This window comes from Mytilus edulis, chromosome 11, assembly GCF_963676685.1.
Source record: "Mytilus edulis chromosome 11, xbMytEdul2.2, whole genome shotgun sequence".
In the NCBI taxonomy this organism is placed as follows: domain Eukaryota; kingdom Metazoa; phylum Mollusca; class Bivalvia; order Mytilida; family Mytilidae; genus Mytilus; species Mytilus edulis.
In genome coordinates, this window is record NC_092354.1 from 66,486,617 (window position 1) to 66,513,979 (window position 27,363).

The 27,363-nt window shown below is 32.1% G+C and overlaps 2 protein-coding genes across 2 annotated transcripts in view; one reads left to right on the plus strand and one right to left on the minus strand.

Moving 5' to 3' along the window:
* The window catches only part of LOC139496111 (uncharacterized), a 198,761-nt gene that overhangs the window by 169,603 nt on the left and 1,795 nt on the right, over positions 1 to 27,363 (plus strand). The window lies entirely within an intron of this gene.
* Positions 232 to 21,957, minus strand: LOC139496109 (GTPase IMAP family member 9-like). The gene is made up of 4 exons (XM_071284572.1): positions 21,854 to 21,957; positions 18,176 to 18,238; positions 10,210 to 10,247; positions 232 to 1,480 (listed from the first exon to the last, which is right to left on the minus strand). Exons 2-4 carry the CDS (start codon positions 18,234 to 18,236, stop codon positions 647 to 649), a joined length of 933 nt encoding a protein of 310 aa, XP_071140673.1. The 5' UTR covers positions 18,237 to 18,238; positions 21,854 to 21,957; the 3' UTR covers positions 232 to 646.

The window sequence follows — 27,363 nt, forward strand, 5'->3', positions numbered from 1 at the left end:
AAGACATTTGTAACAAACACAACTTTTTCGAACAAATGCATTTAATTTTGTCTCAATATCTATAAGAATAATCTAAAGATAAAACAATAAAAGTTTTATTACTAACACAACTCAAAATAAAAAGATTGAATGTACATCATTATATTTACTGTTGCATTTTAAATTTTAGTACAATTCATAGGTCACAGATATCAGAGGAAAATAAAAACCAGAAAGAATAGAATATCAAACTATGTTTAATCGGAATGGGTTGAAGACCTGTTGAAACTCACAAAATAGTACAATGATCTATTAAAGAACATGTTGAAAAGCTTGTTAAAAGAACAATCTGATAACTTTACACTACAGAAGAAAATAGCCCGGACTTTATGATAAGTAAAGATTGTATTATGCGTTCACAGAAAATAAAAATTACTTATTTTGTCCTAAACAAAGATAATTATATATCCATGAAAGTTCGGGTAAACATAATAATCCGGAGGACATAACTACGAATATTCAGATTTGATACTGCAAAACAATTGGTCGTTAAACTATTTCTGGTGTATAATTTTTTTCCCTTTATATCAATAATTGTTGCTTGTTCCTCAACTATTGGTTTTTAAATTTAAACGAAATACTGAACATAGCATTGACAGATGCAATACTACATAGACAGCACAGCTCCTATTATCATCGCAAGTGTAGCACATCCAACTGTGAAAAATAAAAGTAAGTCTTTCAATATAAATCCATTTTGAGATATACTATATTGATTCGCTGCACGCAATTCAGGTTTTGTTGGTGTTTGCGGTGAACCTTTAGGTAATTCCGATAGTTGTTCATTTTCTATTTCATCCATCTTTTCCTCAATTTTTCTGAATAGCGCGTCAGTGTATTCCCTGTCATTGTTATTGTCAAGTATTCTACGAAAAAGAGAATATAACCGATTCCATTGTTCAGTTATTTTATCTGCATCTTTCAAACGATTATTCAAAAACAATATATTTCCGTTGCACCGAATAATTAAATCCTTAATAGGTTGACAATTTCCCAAAAAATCACTCTCGGTTATACCATCTTCCTCTAAATCATCTTTCCCAGTAAAACAAACGGCCATATGGCTGTACGGATCTTCCTTAAACAGCTCTACAAGTTTTCCATGAGTTTTTTGTTCCTCCTCTGTGTACCGAGATGTTGAAAATATGAACAAAATAATATGTGGTCCAGGTGCCATCATACCACAACTCTTCACTATTTCCAACCGAAGGTTTTCTTCTGTTATGTTAGTGTCGAAAATTCCAGGAGTATCTACCACTGTAAATATTTTCCCTTTCCATTTCATTTTCCCCATGTTTCCTATGCTTGTCACGGATTGCATCGAAGCTTTTGAAACAAAAAATTTCCAACCTAAGATAGTGTTTCCAGTTGCACTTTTTCCGTTTCCTGTTTTCCCAATCAATATTACCCTTATTTGAGGAAGATTAGCATACTCTTTAACCTAAAACAAAATTCTTGTGATTAAGAATACAGTACGATTGTAAACAAATTACTTTTATTTCGTAATATATCTGAATTGTACCGTAATTTGACCATCTGCAACCAACTGCATTTCAGAGTGTTATAAAAATAAATATTTTTCCAGATCTAAACTTTTCAATCCAAAAAGTATTTGTCAAAACAAAAAGGGGATAGATACCAATGGGCATTCAACATAACTAATAATCTACATGTTCTATAAAGTATGAATCACAGATAACCCACTGCAGCAATTTATTCATTTTTGTACCTTAATCATTTACCAAATTCATAGTAAGAATAGAATGAATAGTAAACTATGTAGGTCAATCATAGTATGTATAATTTTTTCAGCAGGCATACATACAATTTGAAAGATATAACGGGTGACGTAGATGTTTACTTAGGATTTTCCTATTTGGTAGCAGGTGTGAACTCCCTTGTAGCGAGTTGAAGTCTCCTTGAAAAATTAGATGCACCTATCTTCAAGGCTAAATATAGGACATTAACGTTATCCTGACTGGATGATTATGTCACTGGCGTCAGTTTCTACAAGTAGGCATGTTAGACAATGAACACACGAAACTAAACTTTGCTTAATAAAATTGTAAAAAAAGGCTTCGGTATCGAATTTGCAGAAAATATAATGGTGACAAAACAAAAATGATTGACACAAGGGAACACAGAAGTTAACTATGGGTCAATCAGGAGATCATCCCTTTCCATATAAAAAAAACGCACTGTAACCTATCATTTCCAGAGACTTTACAGAATATTGTTACATACACTAATGATAAAAGTATATGTAATATTCATGCAATGTCTATGTATAAGCTTTAGAAAATAACAAGCGACAAAAATGATAGAAGAGGTGATTATTCATTGATTAGCCCGAAAAACACTCGTATGCACAAATCCACAGCCAACCTCCTTACCGATACAGTAACATTGTCCAATGTCGAAACATGTCTAATACCAAACTTTTGCAGAACTTATGATATTGGTACAAGATGAATTCATTTATGATATGAAGTTACATTTGTGACTGCTGATTGTCAACAACCACTAGTGGTTCGTGCCATAGTCCAATTGAAACAAAAAACAACCTCGTAGTTTTAGCCATTACAAATAGATATGTAGAGCACAAACAAAACAAAACTTCATTTACCGATCACCAGAAAATAAAAAAAATATATATAAACTCTGAACTGGCATATAATACTATTTAATAATATCAAAGATTAGCCATTGAACCAAATTTATAGAAAAAAAAGGGTAAACACAGATCTCAAGAACCATATAAACGAGGTTTGTGATAATGAAGTCACACACCGAATATTTTAACTAGTTATATAAACCTCGTTTATCAAGATACATATCAGATGACAATAAAGGGAAAACGGTACCATTACATTTTCCCAGCATTAGGTTGGCCATTTGTGTACCCAAGGCAGGTGAAGGATGTAAGGGTATGATATTTTTTTTATCATTTATCTATGAATAACTGCAGTGTGTATATTTACAATATAAATTTTGAAACCTATTGAAATATTTTCTGCAGAATAATTCGAAAAGAATTTCCAAATTTCGTAAATTTGGTGTAAAATGACGATGGGCATAGATAACATTAACCAGCTCCGTTTGGCAGTCGATCATGATACAATTTGGCTTCAACCTTTAAAACAAAATAATTAAGTACCAACACAACACATACACGTTTTATCAGGTTTTTATAAGAAAAAGTGGTAAATTTAGAAAACGTAAGTATTGTCGCCTATAGCAGAATAAATGGTAACGTTTTCCAAAACCGCACAGCATTAATGAGATACAAAAAAAAAACCCAAAACAACAGTCAATTACCGCAAGGATAATGCATATTGAGAGACATTTAAGATAAACTTGATTACATATTCGCCATAAACGCCATTTATTGCCACCAAAGAAAACAAAACTTGAAAATATTGGTTCCATAAAAAATACGATTATATATCTTGCAATCAATATACATTCTTAAAGGTTAATACAAGTGTTGAATCACCAAGTATATTCATCAAACATTAGACAAACATAAATTCAGGAAGCATTTGAAAGAATGGTATTATTGCTAAAAAAAAAACCCCAAAAACAACTATCCTTAATAAATCATGTCGATAACACAAAACTTGTTTTCCTACTTGATAGTTGATATTAATGTGTGAACTTTTTTTGAAGAGGGTAACACTCTTGTGTAATGTTTGTTAGTTTTCGGCATTAAAATTGCATCCATGCTATTTGTGCATACCTTTTTTAAAATTTGAGATTATTTGTGTTATAAATCCATGAAATCATTTACTGTATATGAGTGTTGTGTACACTACGAAATAATATCTCTATTTATGATATTATGGATAAACCTGTTTCGTTGATTCTCTACTCAAGAAAAACATTATTTGCCTAAGCTCATATATGTTTGAAATGTTGAAAGCTTCGTACAATTACAGTACATGTATATAAATTCAATGATAATGTATGATCATTCCATTTACGATCGATAGATCAAAGAAAAGAGAAGTTGTCACATTAAACGGTAGGAAATCGACATAATCACGAGGGACACGTGTCTCTTGAATATAATTCATCATATTTGGTCATGGCCTAGTGACACTAAAAAATTGTATTCATTTAAAAAGCAAATAGGTACTGGTATTAATGTCTGTGAAGTTAGCAGCTGGTTCATTATTGGTTATTCGATACTTAATATTCAACCGGCTGCTATTTGAATATAATAAAAAAAGAAATATCAGACAACATTCAAAGCATAATTGTTATAAGATAATAGTTGTAAAAATTAGGAGATATAGGGAATCTTTTTTTGTGACTAATTCAAGTTATCGTAACTTCTCGTTGTCCTCGAATAAGAACCCGTATGTCAATCGAATATTTCTCTTTATTGCCTAATAGTATATATTTATACCAGCAGCATATAACCAAGAATGAACATGTAAAAGATGATATTTAAGGAAACAACAGAACACTGACCTCACTAAATATATTTTATAAAGTTATCTACACTGGTATGTACACATTACCATGTTTATTTGTTTATAAATTTACAGGTGTTTTAAAGTATATAATAGGTTAAATGATTTTCATTGGTCGAGTTAGAATTGTCCATAATATTTGAATAACGTCATTTCAAATATTTCGTGCTATACTTTTTTGCGGTTTTGTGAATTAAAGATATTGTCATTCGAGTTTCGTTTTTGGTGTAGGAAAGTTTTCCACCCTCCCTATTAAATAAACTTAATGTATTTTTCTCTTGTTATTTTTTTTATTAATGTGAATTATAATGTGTGTAAGAACAGAATCTTTATTTGATTCATAATATGTATTTGCGTACATAATAAAATTTTATTTTTTTTATTTTTGTAGATTGGTTTTTGTGTCTGTTACCTGCAGCGGCCTAGGCAGACAGTAACACTGAAGAACATTTATTACATTGCGTTTGTCTTTAATAAAATTAAAGCTTTGCTGCACACTGTCAGGCGAGCTGATCCCATACGAAGGTGTTGAGTTTATTTTGTAAATAATTTATTTTCGCCTGAAGTTATGAATTGTAACATAATAAAATATAAAGATATTAATAGACACAATTATGGAGGGCAAAAATAAAAGATATTTTCGAAAGACTTAGTATTCAGCTTTGTCAAAACACGAGGGATTAGAGCATCCCTGATTTCTCAATGTTCATAATATTATGTATTGATATATTTAATAAATAGAAATGAATCGCTTCATCAGGCATTTGGGTACTGAAATTCCTTTTGATGCCATTTTGTCTTTATATTAACTAACTTATTGCATATTATCATTATGATTTAGATATCAGAGAGGTCAAGCCATCTGCCTGTGCCATTTTACATAAATGTTTGACGATCTGTAACTATAAAGTGACAATATCTTTTTTTTTGTGGTTTTCCAATATTATTTAATTGATATTTGTATTTTAAATGCTAATTGAGCGATCGAATGTTCTTTTTCTTGTTTCTGGAAAAATCATGTATAAAAGTAATTCTTTGATTGCATTTATATTTTATAAGATAATTTTTTCAATTTCCAAAGGGTTTATATTGATGGAAACCAAAGTTTAACGACAACATGAAAGGGTCTTAAGCATATATTGTACCTTTTAATTATGACCACCTTGCTTTTAATGTTTTCGAATATAAATTTTAGTTATTTTAAACCACTACTAAAAATTCTAAATATCGAACCGACTGATAGCAGACTTAAACGACTAGACAACAACACGGTAACAGATTGCATTGTGAAAAACTCACCCAGTGTACACAAGATTTCTTTTGAATTGACCAGTTGTTTCGTCTTTTAAAAAAGCAGTATTATTACATGTAAATCCTTCTTACCAAATGTTAGTCTTTTTATGGATTTAAGTTTGGTAGTGGATCAAACATACACGCTGTCACATTTTACTGGACTTGACTATCATGACGACTTCTCGGTGAATATATAACCGCCTATAATGTCTGATATTTTTTTTGACGATTATTATTTGTTTGGAGGGGCACTTGATATATAAGTCATCTGAACCAATGACAACTTTACAACAGATGTAACAACCGGATCACCAACAGGGATGATAAAACAAGGCTGTGTACATTCTGTATATTTAATTCGTATAAACAGCCTAGATGGCTATGTGGTCTAGCATATATGATACAGTTCAAGGCGATTTGGTGTCACGATATCTCAGTATAGTAGTATGAGTTCGAATCCCGGCGACGGAAGAACAAAAATAAATTAAAAAAAATTTAATTGCGAAAATATGTATTATGTATTTTCGATTCGGCTGTTCCCAAATATATTTATAGCACTGAAAATGTTCTTCTCGAGTCGTGCAAAAGTTTGTTTGGACATTGAAAAAAGTAAGGCCAAGAGGGAGGTAACGGATGAATGGGGCTCTCATTACCCGTGACACTCTTGTCATGACCGTTTGTTTGTGTTGTGCAAAAAAGGAACTTGGAATAATAAAAAAACAACAAATAAGCACATGAGAAAGAGTATAAACAAATTATAGGTCATTATCGAGCAACATAAAAATTTTTCTCGAATTTTATTTGACTTCTTTAGCTTTTCTTTTTTATTCGAGCGTCACTTATAAAAGAGGGACGAAAGATAACAGAGGGACAGTCAAACTCATAAATCGAAAGAAAAAAAACTGACAACGCCATGGCTAAAAATGAAAAAAGACAAACAGACAACCAATAGTACACATGACACAACATAGAAGACAAAAGAATAAGTAACAAGAACACAACCAAAAACTGGGGGTGATCTCAGGTGCTCCGGAAGGGTAAGCAGATCCTGCTCCACATGTGGCACCCGTCGTGTTGCTTCTGTTATAACAAATCCGGTAAATAGTGTAATTCGGTAGGTCACATTCATGGAAGGGAAGGGGATTGTAGTTACGACGTAAGGAACATACCTGGTATCATTTGTGAAACGGTTATTCCATAACGGTCAACCAACTCGTGATGGCGTCCGTAAAATTAACGAAGGGATGATTTCAAATTTACCATTTGGAACTCTTGTTTTATTAGCTTTCTTGTGAGCAGCAACCCTCTATCAAGAAAATCATGATTGGAAATGCAACCACGGGAATATCGTATCAATTGGGAGATATATATCCCGTATGCAGGTGCTGCTGTTATGTTGCTACTTAGAAATGGAAAGTTCACAATTTGAAAACTGAAATCATCTCTTTTGTCGTAAAGTTTTGTTTCAACCGACCCTTATTGTTAATTTCTAAATGTAAGTCAAGATATGAGGCCGAGTTAACTGTATCTGTAGTATCATTTATCTGTAGTTCAATGGGATAGATGCGTTCCACATAGTCACTAAATTTTGAATTATTTAGTGAAAGAACATCATCTATATAGCGGACAGTAGAGTTAAAGGATATCGCTAACTTCTTATCTGTCTGCCTAAGAAGTTCCTGTATGAAGTCAGTCTCATAATAATACAGAAACAAGTCGGCAAGAAGAGGGGCACAAATATGTTGTCAATCAAGAATCAAGCATCTTGATAATGTCAGATTCAGAGAATTTTTTGTTTGATCATAGTGCTCCTTTACAAAGTAGGATTTATCCCTCCCTAAGACAAGATACTTGTCTCTACGTTGGGCATTCTTTTTTATGAAACAAAGCAATACCAACTCTTTCAGTTTGTCTAATTTAGTTTGGAATGTGGAATATTTGTGTAAAGTGTAGAAAAGTCAAATGTTTTAAATACTATTACAAGATGAAAGACAGTTAGATTGAATGTGCTCTCAAAGATCCTTGGAATTTTTAAAGTATCCACATCTGATTCACGCCACCTCTAAAATAGGCAGTTTCACAATAACTTTGAAGACCGTCTTTGATTGCTGATAAAATAGAAGTTAATAATTTAGGAAGAAGTTTCGTGGAGCACTTGGAAGATCCAGCAATATACCGTTGTTTGTAAGGACACTTATGTACATGTAGTTTAGGTATCAAATACAGCGATGAAAGATCCAGTTTTCATCTTTGGTTGAAATGCCAAAGGAACAGAGAACAGACCTATTATTATCCAGGATTTCCTCTTTGGTAAGTGTCGTGAGGGTACATGTTGAAATTCCAGGTGAATTGTCAGTACCTAATTCTTTTACCAAGCAGTTAATGTAATGATTTTTACACACAAAAACGATATTGGTTTGGGCTTTATTTGCGGGGACAACAACATATTTGTCATGGAGGTAGGATAAGTGTTTTGCAACATTTGGGTCTTTAAAGATTGACGTAGCATGGTCTTTTTTAGACGAGACGCTCGTCTGGCGCAAAAACCAATTTTCATTCCTGTTTTATATGATGAGTTTTTAAAGGAAAAAAACTATTGGCAACACCCATACCGTATGTAAACTTGAGCAGCCCTTTGGTTGATATAACATGTAATGTGCAAGTTAGAACAAACTGTCTAATTTATGATATACAGGTGGGGTACATAATATGTAATGATTTCCTATAAAAACCGTAGACTTTCACAATGGCACGAAGAGGCTGAGACATGGACCATGTATCAAAAAAATGAGGAGGTATTACAAATGTATGGGCAAATACATTTCCTAGGATGGGACATTTAAAAAAAGTCGAACAAACTATGAAAACAGTTCTTAAAGGTCGAACTCTAAACAAATCGATTTGTTAGTAATACTATTCTTAAATCTTAAAATCGTGAATCTTACTTGAAAACAAATCCAATTTTTGCTATTTTTATTTAAAAGCAGTCAATACTTCTGACAGTAGATAGAAGAAGATGTTTCATATAACTATATTTAAAAGATATTAATGCATCTACTCAAATAAAATTCAACCTTAAATTGTGAATGGAAATGCGGAATGTGTCAAATAGACATCAACCCGAAAAAGAGCAGAAAACAGCCGAAGGGCATGACGGGGTCTTTAATGCTGTAAAAAATTTCGCATCCAGAGTCTACATTTGTAGTTGGCCTCTTAACAAAAAAGAAATGCACCAAATCAGTGATAATGGACGTCAAACTTAAATCCAAAATATATAAAAGAAACTAAAATTAACAATCGTACAAGTCTTATGAGGCCAGAGGCTCCTGACCTGGGACAGGCGAAAAAATGCGTTGTAATGTTGTAAATCGACTAGGTCCTGTCACGTTAACATTATTAAAATCATTTCTCAAAATTAATTAGTAATGTGTTGTTATTCGTTTTAATTTCTCAGATGAACTGCATTCAATTTTCAATGCATTCAAGGAATGACTGTAATATTTTTTCTGTCGATGTAGAAATAACATAAAAAATGTGGTGCACACTGAACATGCTGAATAACCAGCGTAGCGTGTTATTATAAAGTGTGCAACACATTTTTGATGTTATTTCGAATAGAAAAAAAATGTTACAATCTTTTTTTATGATAAAGTTCTAAAGGAGTAGGTCCGGTAAGAACCGATTTTGGCCTCAAATTTCAGGTTCATCTGACGAAAGATTTTGACCACTTTTTAAACACTTAAGTGTCTATTTTATTTGAATTAATTAATGTATGTGAAAGATTTTAACAGATTTAGTCATTAAAAACGATCCGATTCAAGCTCAAATATGAAAAATCTACCTAATATGCCGAAAAATGTCACTTTTCAGATGGTTTTTGGTAAAAATGAAAGTGGCCGCATCCGTGTTCATCCTCAACCTTTATATATGTTATATATTATCATAAAATACAACTTAAATTTCAATATTAAGGATGAACACGAATGCGGCCACTTTCGTTTTACACGAAAACCGTCTAAAATTTAACTAAAATGCTAGAATTATGAGGATTTCAGTAATTTAGCATGACTTAATGGTGCTAGTACCGGATATATGTGCATTGCATTGTCAAAAACAGCCCATATTTATGTAGCAGAAGCATTCTACTGTCCAATAAATAACTAAAGGTTTACCTTTTAACAATTTTGTAAAACTGCTATATTTTGGGGCCAAAAAGGGGTCTTACTGAACCTACTCCTTTCATTTTAAAGCGGAGTAAATCATTAAAAAACGTTGATGACGTCACGGTCACATGAATAAATTATGTCTATGAAAACCTGTCAGCCAATCAGAAAAAGCGTTACATTCAAAATTAGATTATGGATATGAATTACTTTGATAAACTAAAGGTTTTCCTTACCGGAGTTTCTTGAGTGATTGGATATCGCTTCTCGTCACCTTAAATGAAAGAAAACACGTTTATTTATCTATGTTTTAAAAAAGAAGATTCAACAGTAAATACAATAACTTAATCGAAAGGTACACATGTCAAGTAAGCTGACAAATCAAATTAATACGATATAAAAACCAACTATTTAAAAAAATATATATGTATACACTCTATTAGCAATAAGATTTTCTTGCCAAAGACATTATTCTATCAGAAATCTTCTTATTTGAAAACGATTTTTAATAAAAGTTGCAGTTAATTTTAAATATATTCTTATGTCTAATGTATATTATTCAGAAATCGAGTTCGGTTATCAAATGTTTCTCTTTTTAAAAGCATTTAAATGTTGTTTTTTTTGTTAGTCATGTTTATAATGTCAACCTACGTCAGTACTCTCAGGTTATTTCAAGACAGGTTCGTTTCCAGTCACGTTCATGACAGCCAATAAGGCAGTCAATTTATTAGAGAATTACATAGGGATTTGTCCACGGAGTGTGTTGCGAGGTATGATCAGAAAATTATTACAAACGGAAATGAATGTGGGGTCTTTTATAGCTTGCTGTTCAATGTGAACTAAGGCTCCATGCTGAAGACCATATTTTTAATTAAATTTGATCATGTGTACAATTCAGTTAAGGGATTGCACCTCTTGAAACATTTAGGTGTTATACCATCAAATCATAGTACGTCATTCCAGGTTTAAACAGGTCGAAAAAAAAAATCCCTTGAATTTGACATTTGTAGGTAACTGATCCTACATTTTATTGCATTACATCATTTCTGGGTCATAAACATATTTATTTTGTATTTCACAGCACCACTTTTTTTATTTTAGGTTTCAATAGAATAGTTTGCAAACTTGAGGTTACATTGATACTAGATCTTGAACTCTTTTAAAAAAGCGAACATTTGTAATGATTGGTTAACTTCCAGTGATGATTATTTTCTTATATGCAATGAAGTGTTATGTGGAGTTTTTTTCTATTCTAATGGACAGGATAAAACTTTACTCATGCCAAGTATTTCTTTTCGAAACCAAAAGTTAATTCTGAACAATTGTTTTGAAAAGTGCAAATTTAACAAAGACTAATAGAGGGAAATCCATGAAGGTATTACTCCTTTTAAACCTGCTGCATTTTATTTTTGCTCAGATTTCGTTTTTTCCCTGTTAGAGTGATTTCAAAATCGTTTGACCTTTGTTTGTTTTTGCTTGCAAAGATTTAATATAAGTGTATACTAATGATATTTGAATATCGTATATCATTGATGATTCTCTTATGAAGACGAAACGGGCGTCACGGTAGGTATAGTGTCCGGTTTGGATCGTGATTTTGATCGGGCTTTTCTTGTGTGACCACTTTTTTTTCGAGTGATTATGATAAAAAATGTAAACAAATAGACTTCTTTTCTGACAAGAGGCTTGAGTTTAATATACAAGGATATACAACTTGTGCTGATATTTAATATTAATTTTTGGTAAAAGCGTTGAATTTACCCTTACAATGCTTTTATTAAAAAAAAAACCAGAAAAAAACCAATTTTATACACATACCAATGCATATGTCGGTGGAAATGCATACATGGAATCCTAATATCCTTAGATAAACAGACACTTTACAAATATCCTTGTTATTGCAATGAAAATGACATTTTGAGACTAAATTCATTGCTACGTGTTCGGTTTTTTTTGAGTGATTAAATTTGCAAAGCCTAAAATGTTAACTGTCAGTGTATTTACGTTTAAAACAATAGAAAATGTTCAAATTCTGTCCTTTTTATGGCACGAAACCAATGCATTCATCAGTTAAATAATGATGCACTACGATTGAACTTTATAAACACTTTAGTATATATCGTTGTTTGTCACTTCTTATAAATTCCATGTTTATTATATATTCAGCAATCCAATTTAAGCATTGACAATTTGGAATGACACGTACGTACATTTAGTGTTTTAAGCTGATGAACTATTCATTGTATTGTTACCTTTCTATATAATTATGAAATTTTATTAAAGTTTTAATGTAAATGGGAATAAAAACTGGTCGGATTAAGTGTGTGTATGTTTTTTTTTGTTTTTTTTTATTTGTGGTTTATGATTTAATTTTATGGATTCATTAGAATATTTCTTATAACATAGCATTCTAATGCAGTTCGTTTGTAACGATAATTTTCATGAGAGGTTGACAAATATTTTAAAGGGGTAAATTTCACTTTCTACTTCCATTTTGAATTCTATTTTTTGGGAGTATGTAATTTTTCACAAAATAAACATGATAGTCACATTTTGAGCCTCAAAATGTTTTTTTGCAAACGTTGAAACAATTCTGAAGCGTACTCAATGTAAACTTACGATCGTGAGTATACATATGACGTCACATTGTTTAGTTGCTAAAGAAAATGCAACAGTTTCGCGGACATTTTCATTTATGTAATTTTACACCAACATATTTGTTAACCTTCTTGCTTCTTGATATTGTTAATAATAAAATAAAAATGAAAATGGAGAAATGTGTCATAGAGACAAAAATTCGACAAAAGAGTAGAAAACATCCCAAGGCCACCAATGCATCTTCAAAGTAGCGAGAAAATCCCACACATGTAGGTGGGCTTCAGCTAGCCACTAATATATATACTAGTTCAGTGAAATGAACGTCACACATAACTATTAAACATACATATGACGTGAAATGAAAAAAATACATACTAGATTAGCAAGAGGCTTATTGTTTTGGACATATCTATGATGTTCCACCTGATACAAATACATGTTTGTATTCAGTAAAAAGTTTAAAAAAACTAAACGATTACGTTTGGTATTTTACTGAATGCTGTCTTACTCGCACATGAACCATTTACAGCAATTTAAATGTTTGATAACTGTTATAAAACATCCATAACAAGTTCTGTGTTCTTGCAAAAGATGCAATAAACTAATTTTCGAAAAAAGTAAGTATATGTGAATATAGAAAAAAACATTACCATACACATTTAAGACTTGGTATTTTAAGATTTTTGCAAAACTAATAAACCAAACAGATATATCGAAAAGGCTACAAACTGGTATTCATGTTGCACCGCTTAAAAAGCTATTAGTATAGTATAATCTCTTGCTCACTTAATTATGTGTTACAGTTCATTAGAAAACACTCGTAGTAGCAGACTTTTATGTAACTTATTAATGTGATCTAGCCTAGTACTAGTATTACTTTTATTGAATTTAGCATTCTTGTCTAACAACATCTCAATTAAGGATCCTCATTTTGAAATATGGTAGATACATGTACATGCATGACATGTATAGAATCACTATATATATGGATATTCATAAGTTGTACAAGTTTGATTGTCAGGCTTTAAATCTGACCATGACCTCATTTCATGTTTCATTGGGCAATGTTTAGTTTTCATGGTTTGGATGTTAAGAATGTTTATACATGTAAGTTTATTTCACAGATGCTATAAAACACTAAATTTTGTGTATGGAATGTCAGTTTGTTGGGTGTTCATCATCTGTTTGGCTTGGTTAATTTGACTGTGACTTCATTTTCAAAGGCTATTAAAATGGAAAGTTTGTGTGATACTTGTAGCAAAACCTTCATACATGTATATAGGCAAAGCAAACATGACATTTCAGCATATGTGCACAGTCACTCTTGTTTACATCTGACACCATTGATCATGTCTACCATATTGATCATACACATGTAGCTGCTTTTTGATAAGTTAACAAAAGTCTGCAAACTATCAACAATTGTTATAATTCATTTGATAATACTAGGTATTATAGTCTTGTATAACATGTACATTGTATAATGTACGATAACCAGAATATGTGGTATGAATTTCAATAAGACGACCATCAACCGTAGACCAAGTGATGTAATTGTTAGTAACTGCACATCCTTCAACAATGAGCAAAATCAGTACATGTACCGCATAAGTGTGATAATGAAAAACCTATAACGAGCCTAGCCATATTGGATGATGTAACACAATGTAAACAAGTTTATATGAAAAACCCAAGTTTGATTTTTATACAAAAGCAACATTGATACATAAGTGATGACAAATATATTGTGGTTAACCAAAGACGTATACCACCGTGTATCATCGTACAGCGGATATAGGTACTAACCAAGCGGGCATGATCGATTTTGAACTGACACGGTAACGAAAATCTTTGTTTTGTTTTATCAACATTCAGTGTACACGTCTCAACATCTGAAATTCCTGCTCCAAAATAATGATCGCATCGATTTTTTCCTATTGATAAGACAACTTATATATTCTAATAAGAACAATTAACTTGTATATGTGTAAATAGGTTATAGATAATGTATATTTGAAGGTTTTTCTTGTCGTAGAACACACCGAGGGGTGTCAGGATTGCTCAAAGAAGGATTTATGTGGTCAGCTAAATACCGTACACAACGATTCTTTTCGGAATAAAATATAAAAAAAAAACATATGCAAGAAAGATTTCAATGCCAATTATTGATACAGCTATACTTATTACACACGCACAGTGGCCTTCTATCAGAAAAAGAGTTGCAATGAATATAGGATATATGATTAAATAATTTGAATTTGAAAAATTGAAATGGGAAGAATATTTTGGATAAACGTTAGTACGACATCTGATCAACTGAAACCACATAAGAGAATCCGATGTCAGTCTATAGAAATCAGTAAGATCGGAGTTTAAAGAATACAAGTTCTAAACCGTGATGTGAATAAATTAAAGAAGATTTGATTTCCGTGTCTGAAACAATGCGAGTTTTCTTGTTTTGAACTTTTGAAATTTTACTGGCGCTAGTTAGTTTTGTCGGGTCTTGTACAGTACGTCCATCTACTAGTATCTACAAATACTTTTTTACAAAATATGTATGGTAGATTGGTTGAGAAAAATCCGGTGAAAATATGTTTTTTTCTCGCGAGTGATAATATTTTTTACCTCAATCATGAATGCTGAAGTGCTATTTACATGTATCATGTGTATCAAGTACATTTGAACTTCAAATAGAACATTCGGTACAACATACAATACAAAGTAGAGTTAATTTTGAACTATCAAAAAATAAAATACGGTAATATAAAATAAATTAAATTTAGATAGATTTAATATTTTTTTCAATAGCTGCAAAAGATGTGTTAAATGTTCATCATAGCTTTGATTTTTTTTTTGTATGTATAGAAATCAAAATGGTTAATACGGCAATATTTATAATTTTACAAGAAAAAAATTTAGCCCCAAATATAAGCTCAGAATAAGTGTGTGAAATAAGCCCTCAAGAAAATATTAGGCAGTTTAATATGGGGATAAGTTTGACAAGTGTGTATATTAGGAGTTCCCCGCTAGGTTTAGAGTATATCGTGTATGTTGACCGTTATTAGAGCTTTCTTACAAATTGACGAAAGGTACGTATGCTTGACGAATCATACGTAAGACTCGTTTTAGGGATCCTTTATTTTGACACATTTATACAATAGTCGTGGAACTTCGGACAATGATCGTGCATGCTACGACACTTATTAAATTGGATTTTTCTTGAGATATATTTAGGATTTCGGGACGTACGATAGGTTAGAATATGATTATTGATACCACCAGGTCGGAGGAGGTAACACTACAAAGTATTCTAAATATAGAGTTGTCAGACGAAAAAAATGTCCCCTAGAAAACTAAAAACCGACCCCTCCCCCACTTTTAATATTACAATGTTGCACCGTTTAACCCAAGAAAATATCAAAGCAAATACAAATGTCTTCTTCCCTAACAGAAATACAAATACTTCCTTGATTCATAATTTGCAACGCTTAAAATAATAAAATGAAAAAAATAGGATGATCTTTATACTATTCCATATGCTTGTGCTCATTTCATAACTTTTGAACCATCGCCTTAATGTGATATATGATACACCGGAGCAATGGAACGGTTATTTTAGCGTATAACTGCGTTTTGCCTAAGTCCTGAACATTCATGAAATATTAGCCACTGGACGATAAGTGACAACTTCGTGTCTATCTTCCAAACATGTGTACTGTTAAATCGTCATTATAAAATCCACAATATATATGGTGTAAAACTGTAAATTCATTTCTTGATATACAAAGCCTTTTTTTTTTTTTTAGATTTATTCAACATTACTTTTTAAAATAATTGTATCATCATTTTATAGCAAATCTCGATATTCCACTTTGATAATTTGCTGAAAGTATACTGTAACAAATAAAAATAAATGTGAATCTTGTCGTTAAATTTAGACTAACGATCTTCAATAATGTCATTGAAGTGTTAATCGTGAAACTCGTGCTTAAAAAAATCCCGCGGAAATGTGTGTACTCGTGGTTTACGTAAATAACGTATCGGACGTAAGTGTATTTGACACTTTTTTTCTCTGTTAGATTATATTATAATCGTGTATTATTTGCGATATTATTTTTTTTTTTAAATAAACTTGATTTAGAAAAGAATGCTGTTTTACTGGATAAAACAAAGACTCTTTTAACTGTTTTTGTAAAAATGAAATACGTGCTCCCTTTACGTTCGTTCGTACCTTTCGTCAATTTGTAAGAAAGCTCTAATATTATGAAGTAATATGATTCGTAAAACTACGGGTATTAAAAACAACCTTGTATGCATGAATGATTTCACACCTAACTAATTTAAAAAAGAAAATAATTAGATTTGTTATTTAGATAATATTGAAAAATTGTCAACTGTTAATACAGTCAGAGACATATGGGACGTATCTAGTGCTGGTTCCGATTTTATTTGTTCGAAGAGATTAGAGGCGAGGGAGTGTTAAAACATTATATCAATTCAGCACATTCACTAAATAACCGAGGAATACAAAAAATGTGTTCAGCGGCAAATATTTCAAAATACTATTTTTTTTAAAATCAATATCTATCTACAATTAATGTATTAAATGGGAGTGATAGCTGTTTCTCTTTGTCACAACCTTATTTTTCACACGGTAAAATTGTTTTACAAATAATTTAACCTATATCGCTGACTGTCAGACATTTTGTATCCGTGACTTTTAAGTCGACATTGAGTAAAAATATTTTATACTGTGTTTCTCTGTGTTGTGGTGTTACACAATTGTTTCAGATCAGGAAGAAAGTTTGGTACCATAAAAACATTTATTCCCGCTGCAATTGTTCGCATCTGATGTTCAAAAGCTGTCGTTTGTTGATGTGGTTCATAAGTGTTTCTCGTTTCTCGTTTTTTTTTTTATATATGGATTAGACCATTGGTTTTCCCGTTTGAATTGTTTAACACTAGTTTTGGGGCATTTTATAGCTTGCTGTTTGATGGCAGCCAAGGCACCGTGTTAAAGACCGTACCTTGAGCTATAATGGTTTACTTTAATAAAGTGTGACTTGAATGGAGAGTTGTCTCATTGGCACTCATATCCAACTTCCTATATCTATTATACAAGTAGTAACAAATAGTGCATTCATGAATCTATGAATGAAAAACGTAATATTATTGGACATAATGTAGCAACTAATCCTGACTTGTTTTATAATTGAGTTTGATCCAATTTGTATTTATAGTATATGCACTTTGAGAGTATTGGTTGTATGCCTATAGAAACGAGCCAGTTTATCATATTTCATACATGTACTTTTTGGGTTATTTATTTATGTCGTTTAAATAAACATCTTTAACATGTAGACGAAACATTTAATTCCGTCCTTAAACCTGGTTACATTTGGTGCAAGATGCAATCTTTCACTAAAGAGATTATTCATGAACATTAGTATATAAAAAGGATATAAAACTATACCATTGTATACGGGCTACACGGAGACACCACACGCATTAAAGTTGAAAACCTACCTAATCACATAACACTAGTACAATTGCACTCGAGATGATATTTATGAGAAAGAAAGCACCTATTGAAATAAATCTTACCCGAAGATGAAGAATGTTTATCGCTTTTGACATTCACAGAAGATAGTTTGCTGCATGCCATATCTGGAAGTATTATATGAATGTAGAATTATATAAGAATCGTAAGTTATTAATCATAAATATATATAATTATATGTACAAATATACAGAATTATTTAAATATCATGTAACAGGGCTCACAGAAATTAAATATTTAACACAAACGGTTATTTATTAGTTGAATGACTAGCTTGTATAAATTTAATCAAGAGTTGGTTTCCTGTGGATTCGTATATTCATATATTATCGATAATAACAAATTTCATTGATTCAGAAAAAAATAATTTTATGGGATATTGTTTTTTATTATTGTTTTTCGATATAGTAAATTAATACTTCGTTAAAGCTTTGGTGGCGGTAAAACTTTTCTCTAATCCACAAACATTGATACTTGTTTCCCATGGAAAATAATGAATCCAATTTAGTTTATGTTTCTTTGTTTCTTTTTGGTAAAATACAATTTATATCTATTTCATTTTTCGAGTCAACAAAGAAAATTAACAATAGTTTGTGAAACGTCATCCATTAAGGGCAATAAATCTTCGGGAAACTTATAATTTTGGCCATACCGTCTTCGTTGATAGTATCCTGTTCTTGTTGACTTGCATTTTGTTCACAAAAGACCGACGTGATAAAGGTGCTGGAACGTTCAGTAATGAACATATTTGTATACACAAGTCAATTTTATGGGTTTTTCATGAATAAGATGTCGAAGAAAATTGAGGAAAAATAAACAAATTCTTACTATAGATTATCAAGCGTTCCTTTCAATCAAACTACTAATGTAGAATGCACATAAAAATCATAACCATGTAGTTATCTAACAATGCAGTCCGTCTGTCATGTTCACATGTTCAATATATTGCGGAAACAAAAGGTCAATGATAAAAACAAGTTAACTCGAACAAATAAAATCGGTAGAATATTTTTTGCAAACATACTTAAGAAATACTTCAAGGGGGCTTGAATATATCGTGATTTTACCACGGGGTTGTCCCTTTATGACAAATATTTTACCCTAGGCGATAGCGAGGGATAAAATATCGGCATAAAGGGACAACCCGTGGTAAAATTACTATATATTCAAGCCCCCATGAATTATTCGATTCTAATAGGACAAATACGGCAATTGTTTTGGATCCAAGGTGAAGGCATTATTTGCCGTTCTCATAAATAAACGCACTGTGAAATTGACGTAAAAGAATGGAGCAAACTGAATAAATGACTATTTAAACTATTTAAACTAAAATATTTAGATAGGTTTGGATGAATCTAAATGACAATTGTACTTACATGTCTTATAAGTATACAAAAATGGCTTATATAACGCATTTTAGCATCGTTTGTTCACGTTTCCACTTGTTTGTGATGATTTTAGGTTTCACAAGCGTGTATTTTCCCGTAAAACGCTTATATTCTAACATCATAGTTCTATGACGTCGAGTAATTCATTCATAAAAAAAAACATATGACGTGGGAGTACGATCGGAACAACCTAAATAATATTTTCATATTTTAGCACGGGTGTGTACTCAAAGCGTTTGAAGGACGTTAGAATTCATGAATACCAATTTCTGTTTATGGTTAACTGTAGAACAATCTGATCCCTTATTCATACAAGGGATACACATACATCGTGTATACTAAATGGATTGCTATAACTATAAATGTTACATCAACTTTGTTTTATTGTTGATTCGTTTTTAAATCATAAAGAAATAATGGTTTTTGGTCGTATGATATATACTTTATCAAAAGTTAAATGACGGTAATCAGATTATTTGTTCATTTACTGAAACATACCGCACCTGTCTCATGTCAAAAGCCTCTTGCCTTCACTAGTTTGTTATGTTTTCTTTTTTAATTTAGGTTGTGGAGTAGAATAACGTTGACTGGAGTATGACATTCATTTTTACTGAACTAGTATTAAGTGGTCAACTGAGGCCCACTTCCGGTTGTGGGATTTTCTCGCTAAATTTAAGAATTAAGACCCATTGGTGGCCTTCGGCTATTATCTGCTGATTGGTCGGGTTGTTGTCTCTTTGAAATATGTTCCACATGTCAATTCTGAAGTTAATGTTTACTTTTAGCATTTTTTGTCATATAACGTATGTCTTAGTGATGTGAAAATTATAAAATAAATACTTTTGAGCATGTATTTGTGTTATACTAGCTTGAACTTAAGTATATTATGATTATTCATAATTATACAAAAATACTGTACCACTTTGCTATGAAGATTATTAATAATTTATGCCGTAAAGGCATACTCATATGAACTATTTTTTTCAAAGGTTAATATTTGTGGCTAAATTGAATATTTTCGCAGTTTGTTTTGTCCCGATCGTCTTCAAGTTTACAATAATAAGATAATTAGATGTGGGGGTTCTATTGCTTACTCTTTAGTTTTCTTTGTTGTGTCTCGTGTACTCTTAATTGTCTGTTTGTTTTTTCATTGTCAGCCATGGCGTTGTCAGTGCATTTTCGATCTATGAGTTTGACTTTCTCTCTGGTATCTCTCGCCCCTCTTTTATACTTATACTATCATTGTGTACTACCCCACAATTCACTCCTCAATTTGGCCGCTATTTTGATTGAATTCATATTGATAACATTCCCAAGTCATGCCTTTACGACCAAAAATATCGAGTTCATATGTGGGAACCAATAAAAAAAACAAAATACAATATCCAAGAATATCATATAACCTCAAAACGATGCGTGTTTTGTGGAACAGCTTTATATACAAAGTACAACATGCAGATGAAACATTTTTGTTTTATCATTATTTGAATCATTTTCACTATCGATTCGTTGTAAAATAGATAAAAATGTGTGCCGTTGTAATATGGAAAGCCAACGGGGTCAAAATTCTAAATTCGTAACTTGGCAATTCGTAACTTGTAACTGTGTAATTTCAAAATTCTTAATGCGTACATTGTCGATTTATAACTTGCATATTTGTAATTTGAAAATGCTTATTTCGTAAATTGTCAATTTTTAACTTGTAACTGTGGGATTTCAAAATTGTTGATCGGTAAATTGTAGTTTTGATGAAAATCCCCAGTCTAATAATAGACATACAGGAAAACCCCACCTTAGTATTAACAGATAATTATTGTATTATGTCTCTGGAATTACATAATATTTATTCACCTACGGCTATTTAATATGTGATAACATGATTATTAAATCAATATTGAAAGCCTGTTTAAACTTTTCCATTATTGTACGTAGTGACCTTTAACATGTTGATACGTGTCAAAACATCCGCCATATTGAAAAATCGCGTCGATCTTATTTAAAAAAGTAAATCTTTATATATATTATTGGCACTAATTAGTATATATATTTAATATTTATGGGGTGAAAATTTTTTAAAGTTTTTAATCTTGAATTTGAAACATAATTGCTAAATCACTGAAAGATTGCGATAACTTATCTTTTTCGTACTATTTAATCAAGTTTAGACTTGTCAATAATCTGATTTGAAATAGACGCCATAATGAAAATATTATAAACATAGTTATGCAGTCTTTCGAAAGAAGTAAATCATATTATTATTGAATTAAATAGTATTATTCTTTTAAAGATGAGATTTGTCAATTATGTAATTTTAATATGTTTGATGATACATACTGATATACTACGTCTTTTGTTTAATATCCAACTATACTCCCTCCGTTTATCATATAATATGTAGTATAAATTGAAAACTTGTTTTATTATTTCCTCAATTGAAAAATTATTTTATTATTTCCTCAATTGAAAAATTATTTTATTATTTCCTCAATTGAAAAATTATTTTATTATTTCCTCAATTGAAAACTTATTTTATTATTTCCTCAATTGAAAAATTATTTTATTATTTCCTCAATTGAAAACTTATTTTATTATTTCCTCGATTATAATCACTTTTAAACTAAAATCCTTTTAATATAACATGAGAGTGATAAACAAGACATTTCATGAGTGTTACCCTCAATAACCTGGTGTGATTAAGTACAAGGGTGAATGACCATTAATATGTCAAGTAGTTCTTATCAAATAATGACTATTTCAACCTTTTTTTGATTAGGCTGTCCTGAAACTTAAAGTAATATTATGTTTTGATAAACTTTATGTTTTGTGGACTTTATGTTTTTGTCCTGTTTCTTATTATTATTATTCTTATTCTTCTCCTTCTGACCCCTTAGACTGTGGTACCATTTTCTTGGAAGCAGTAGAGGATGGAAACTTTATATTTTTTCTGGGTATGGGTCTGCATCATGGGGGTTACAGAACCCAATGTCCATGATACCATGGTGTCATCTTGGCATAATTAGGGTCAATTTTTTTTTTTACATTTTTTAAATTTGCTATTGTTTATAGAATAAATTGAATTATGATCACTTCTATGAATATTAAGAGACACATGTCTGTTTCAACATGGAACTTTTTTTTATTTCAGTAGGGGGTCTCCTTGGCATAATTCTAGGGGGTGATTTTTCATAGAACATTCCAGAACATCCATGTTAAATTTATTCTAGAGCCATTAAATGGTATATGATGGTATATGATTATGGAGAGAACAATTTGCTGCAGCAGTTTGACCTTGGAATTTTCAAAATGGCCGCCGTTACCATGGAAACAGCAAAAATAAGAAAAACGTCAAAATGCTTCAAATTTTGAAACTTTACACACTCGTTATGTGGCATCATGGATACCGCAGGACAATGATTTGGGGTCCGTTTCGGCGACTTTTGTGTTAGCATCTTAACACAGAATTACTAGTTTCAAGTTGGTTTGCATTACATCAAAATCAGACTGCAAAAATAAATTAGCCTTGCTAGCAAAGAAAATAACGTCTGATCGCTCCAACAGGTAAATTAGATTGAAATGATTATCGATCGCAAAAAAAATGCCGGATTCGAAATTAACCAATCAGATTACGTAAATTACGGAATTTCCACAATTCAGGAACATTTTGCTATATAAACGATGAGAAATGTAGGGCTCGGACAGTCTTATCGAAGACATTCTAAGGGTGAAACAAGTTTACATTCACATTATCCTAAGGATTGAAAGGTATGGTACGCCTAATAATCATCTATGATCTAGGGGTTATTATTAAAATTAAAGTTTTCTTGATAATTCTGTGTTTAAATTTCCAACTAATTTTACGAATAACAAATAAATTGAATTGACAGATGCCTATCTTAAGAAAAAGAAAGGGGAGGAGCTTTATTGTAATTAAAATTCTCGAAAGTTTGAAGTAGTCTCCTGCACTGGTAAGGTTTACTGACTTAGGGCAGTGTTATTTAGCTAACAATGGAGAGGAAGTGTCATGTGGCATGCCCCGCTATAGTCAGAAAGACCTCTCCGACCAAAACCTTTGCAGTCCTGCTTAACTGCGAGAGCAGCTCTGTTTCCAGTGACGGAAATGTTGACTGGTGGTGACTACTTTGGCGAAAGCCTTAGTCAAACATTCTTGAATATCAATCAGATCGTTATTCATATCAGTATCAAGACTGGAAACCCATACGGTCGGTAGACTGAGGAGTTGTTTTTCCGACCCGTGGGCGAGTACCAGTGTCGATAGACTCCTTTGATATGAATAATGACTGGTTGTCCGTATCATATTATGATACCTAATAAAAATAAAAATACAAATGCTTTAACAATATTAAGCAAATTTTTCACTTTTTAGGCAAACAAAAAAAAAAGATGGAACCAGCGTCGAAAAAAAATCAAGATGGCAAAATCTCCAATCAAATGTGGTGTATGCGGAAAATCGTTTCCCCATAAAGTGAGTTTAATGTGCCATAGGAGATCGGTTCATACTGGAATGAAATGGCATTGCGCCACCTGCGATATGGTATTTTCAAGAAAAGACAACTTCCAACGTCATAAGCGAAACCAACAAGTCCAAATGGTGGTGGTGTTACTACGACAAGTATAGAAACAAATGAAAAGACGGATCCATGCAACTTCAAAGCGCTCAATGGAACCGTTGAAACACATACGATCGATGCAAACGGATTGAATAAATTCGATCCAATGTAATTCTTGAAAAGCCAATATGATGATGTTAAAGGTGTTATCAAACGTAAAATTAAAGAAAGAGGTGGATTGAAGTGGCATCTATCCATGAAACTTAAAATGAGCAGTCGAAAAGTAGATAATATAGACACTGCAGAGCCACATTTTCGGGGGAAATGCCAGACCAGTTTAAAATTGGAGGATATAGATGAGGGATTGAAGGAGTCTATAAAAAAGATGTATACGTCTTTCATTGAATACCAGAGACAAGGGAGTAATTGGACGATGGACAAAGTAGTAGATCTTACCATACACATGACACGTTACAGACCACTAAAAGAATCAAATTATATTCCACTTCCATTTAAACTCAGATTTAAACATGCAATAGTCAATGTAAAAAACAATGACAACACATGTTTTATGTGGTCAATTCTGGCTGCAATGTACCCAGCGAAACGTGATGGAGAGAGGGTCTGGAAGTACATGGAACACGTATCCAGATTGAATTTTGAAAGCATCATATTTCCTGTGAAATTGGCCGACATTCAAAAGTTCGAAAAACAGAACAAAATATCAATTAATGTCTTTGGAATCCACAAGGGTGATGTATTCCCTATACATGTTACAAAACTTCGGTATATACAACATGCAAATTAACTTATGATATCAGATAGCAAAAAAATCACATTTCTGCTGGATTAAAAATCTAAATCGACTGTTTGGCGATTAAAAGTCTTCTATGTAAGAAGCCAACTCTTTGTCACATATGTAAAAAAGAACTAGCAGACATAAGAGTTCGAGATCATTGTCACGTGACCGGAAAAATTCGAGGGGCGGCTCATAATGGCTGTAATATTTATTACAGGTTTACAGGTCGGATTCCAGTGATATTTCATAACCTTCGGGGATATGATAGTCATTTGATTATGCAAGCTATTGGAAAAGTTGAAGGAAAGTAACTGCATGGTATCGCTAATAATATGGAAAAGTATATTTCTTTTTCATTGGGATGTATGGATTTTATGGACTAGTTCCAATTTAGGTCTTCCTCATTACAAAAACTCGTGAAAAACCTTGCAAAAGTAGTTTCGAGTAAATTGTATTCTACCAGCCTTGGGTGTTGGAGCCTTGAACGGTTTCGGTGTTGTAGCTGTCAACAAGGCCTTAAGGTCTTTATTGTACCAGAAACGTGTTGAAGCGTTTGTACAGTGAATCCAAGTGGCAACGGTTTCTACCTCAAATCATCAAACGCCCGGATGGGTATGGACTCTACTTAATTCCACGACGAAGCCGGGCTGATCTTATATTTAGATGCTAACAGCCCTTCAAAAACATTCCCCTCTTCAGTATACTTCTATAAAATAAATGTACACTTCCAATCATACCGTCCTTATGAAAAATATAAAAGTCGTGGTAATCATACCCGGTGCGCCTAGTTTTTTCCATCCCATAGCACAGCTTTATGGGTCTCTCTATTTGCCCAGACGGTGGTCAGGTGCTTGTTTAGTCTTTCACATCCCCAAGTGCGGATATTTTTTTGTTTTTCCAGCACAAGTTTATAATTTTTACGAACCAACACTTCGTGGCAACATCTTAAATGTCTTTGACAATTCAGCGCGAGTCCTGACCTACTTCTCGCCATTTGAGAGTTTTTTTATCAGATTTTTCCAAAATTTCTACCTCTTGCGCCATATTCTTCCTCTGATCAAACATATTTGTAATCTTACAAACCATTTTGCTTATTCTATCTGTGGATTTGTTTTGGTGTATTTTCTTTCTACCACAAAGATACATTTTCCCACGACCCCCCAGCCCCTCCCACACTTTTATCCTTCGACCCCAGGCATCCACGTTTTGGCTTCTTAACCTCGTCAAGGAGCGTGCACGATTTTCGGATTTTTATGTCCAGTCCTAGCAGAAATTCCCCTCAAAATGTTCACACATATTTCGATATTTAAGTCCTTCGTTAATATGCGAAATAAATTGACTATATACAATTTGTTCTTCTCTTTATAAGGTTCCAAATGAGGTACAGGCTAGATCTGTAATTATGGGCTGAATGGTCCTAGCAGTCCATTCCATTATTCAAAATATCCATTTCACTATTTAAAATTGACTGTTTCTTATTTTTCACGCGTATTTTGGCATAAACTTCCCCTTTATTCCCTCTAATGGTCATTGCGGCACATATCATTTATACTCAGTTTATTCCTCTATCAATAAGCTTTAATTTGGTGTATAAATTTTGCCTTGATTAGTGACTGAAGGGTTGCAGCTGTCCATTCCATTATTCAAAATAAGCTATTTCTCAATGTTCAAGCGTATATCGGTATTTAAATTCTTCGTTACTCCTCTAATATTCGTTGCAGAACATATTGACTATATACATTTTGCTCCTCTTGTAATAAGCTTTCGAATGAGGTATCAGGTATATCTGTTATTAGGGGCTAAAGGGTTGCAGCAGTCCATTCCATTATTCAAAATATCCATTTCATTATTCAAAATTGGCTATTTCTTAATTTTCATGCGTATTTTGACATTTAGGTCCTCAGCAACTCCTCTAATGGTCATTACGGCACATATTATTTATACTCCGTTTATTCCTTAATCAATAAGCTTTAATTTGATGTATAAATTTTGCCTTGATTAAGGACTGAAGAGTTGCAGCAGTCCATTCAATTATTCAAAATAAGCTATTTCTCAATGTTCAAGCGTATATCGGTATTTAAATCCTTCGCTACTCCTCTAATATTCGTTGTGGAACATATTGATTATATACATTTTGTTCCTCTTGTAATACGCTTTCGAATGAGGTATCAGGTATATCTGTTATTAGGGGATAAAGGGTCGCAGCAGTCCATTCCATTATTCAAAATATCCATTTCATTATTCAAAATTGGCTATTTCTTAATTTTCATGCGTATTTTGACATTTAGGTCCTCAGCAACTCCTCTAATGGTCATTGCGGCACATATCATTTATACTCAGTTTATTCCTCAATGAATAAGCTTTAATTTGGTGTATAAATTTAGCCTGGATTAGGGACTGAAGGGTTGCAGCAGTCCATTCAATTATTCAAAATAAGCTATTTCTCGATGTTCAAGCGTATATCGGTATTTAAATCC

Excerpts from the sequence above, each read along its gene's own strand:
- LOC139496109 (XM_071284572.1), bottom strand. The coding sequence starts at position 18,236 with ATGGCATGCAGCAAACTATCTTCTGTGAATGTCAAAAGCGATAAACAT. Across the intron at positions 10,248-18,175 it reads TAAACATTCTTCATCTTCGG|GTGACGAGAAGCGATATCCA; the intron begins GTAAGATTTATT and ends CTTTCATTTAAG. Across the intron at positions 1,481-10,209 it reads CAATCACTCAAGAAACTCCG|GTTAAAGAGTATGCTAATCT; the intron begins GTAAGGAAAACC and ends ATTTTGTTTTAG.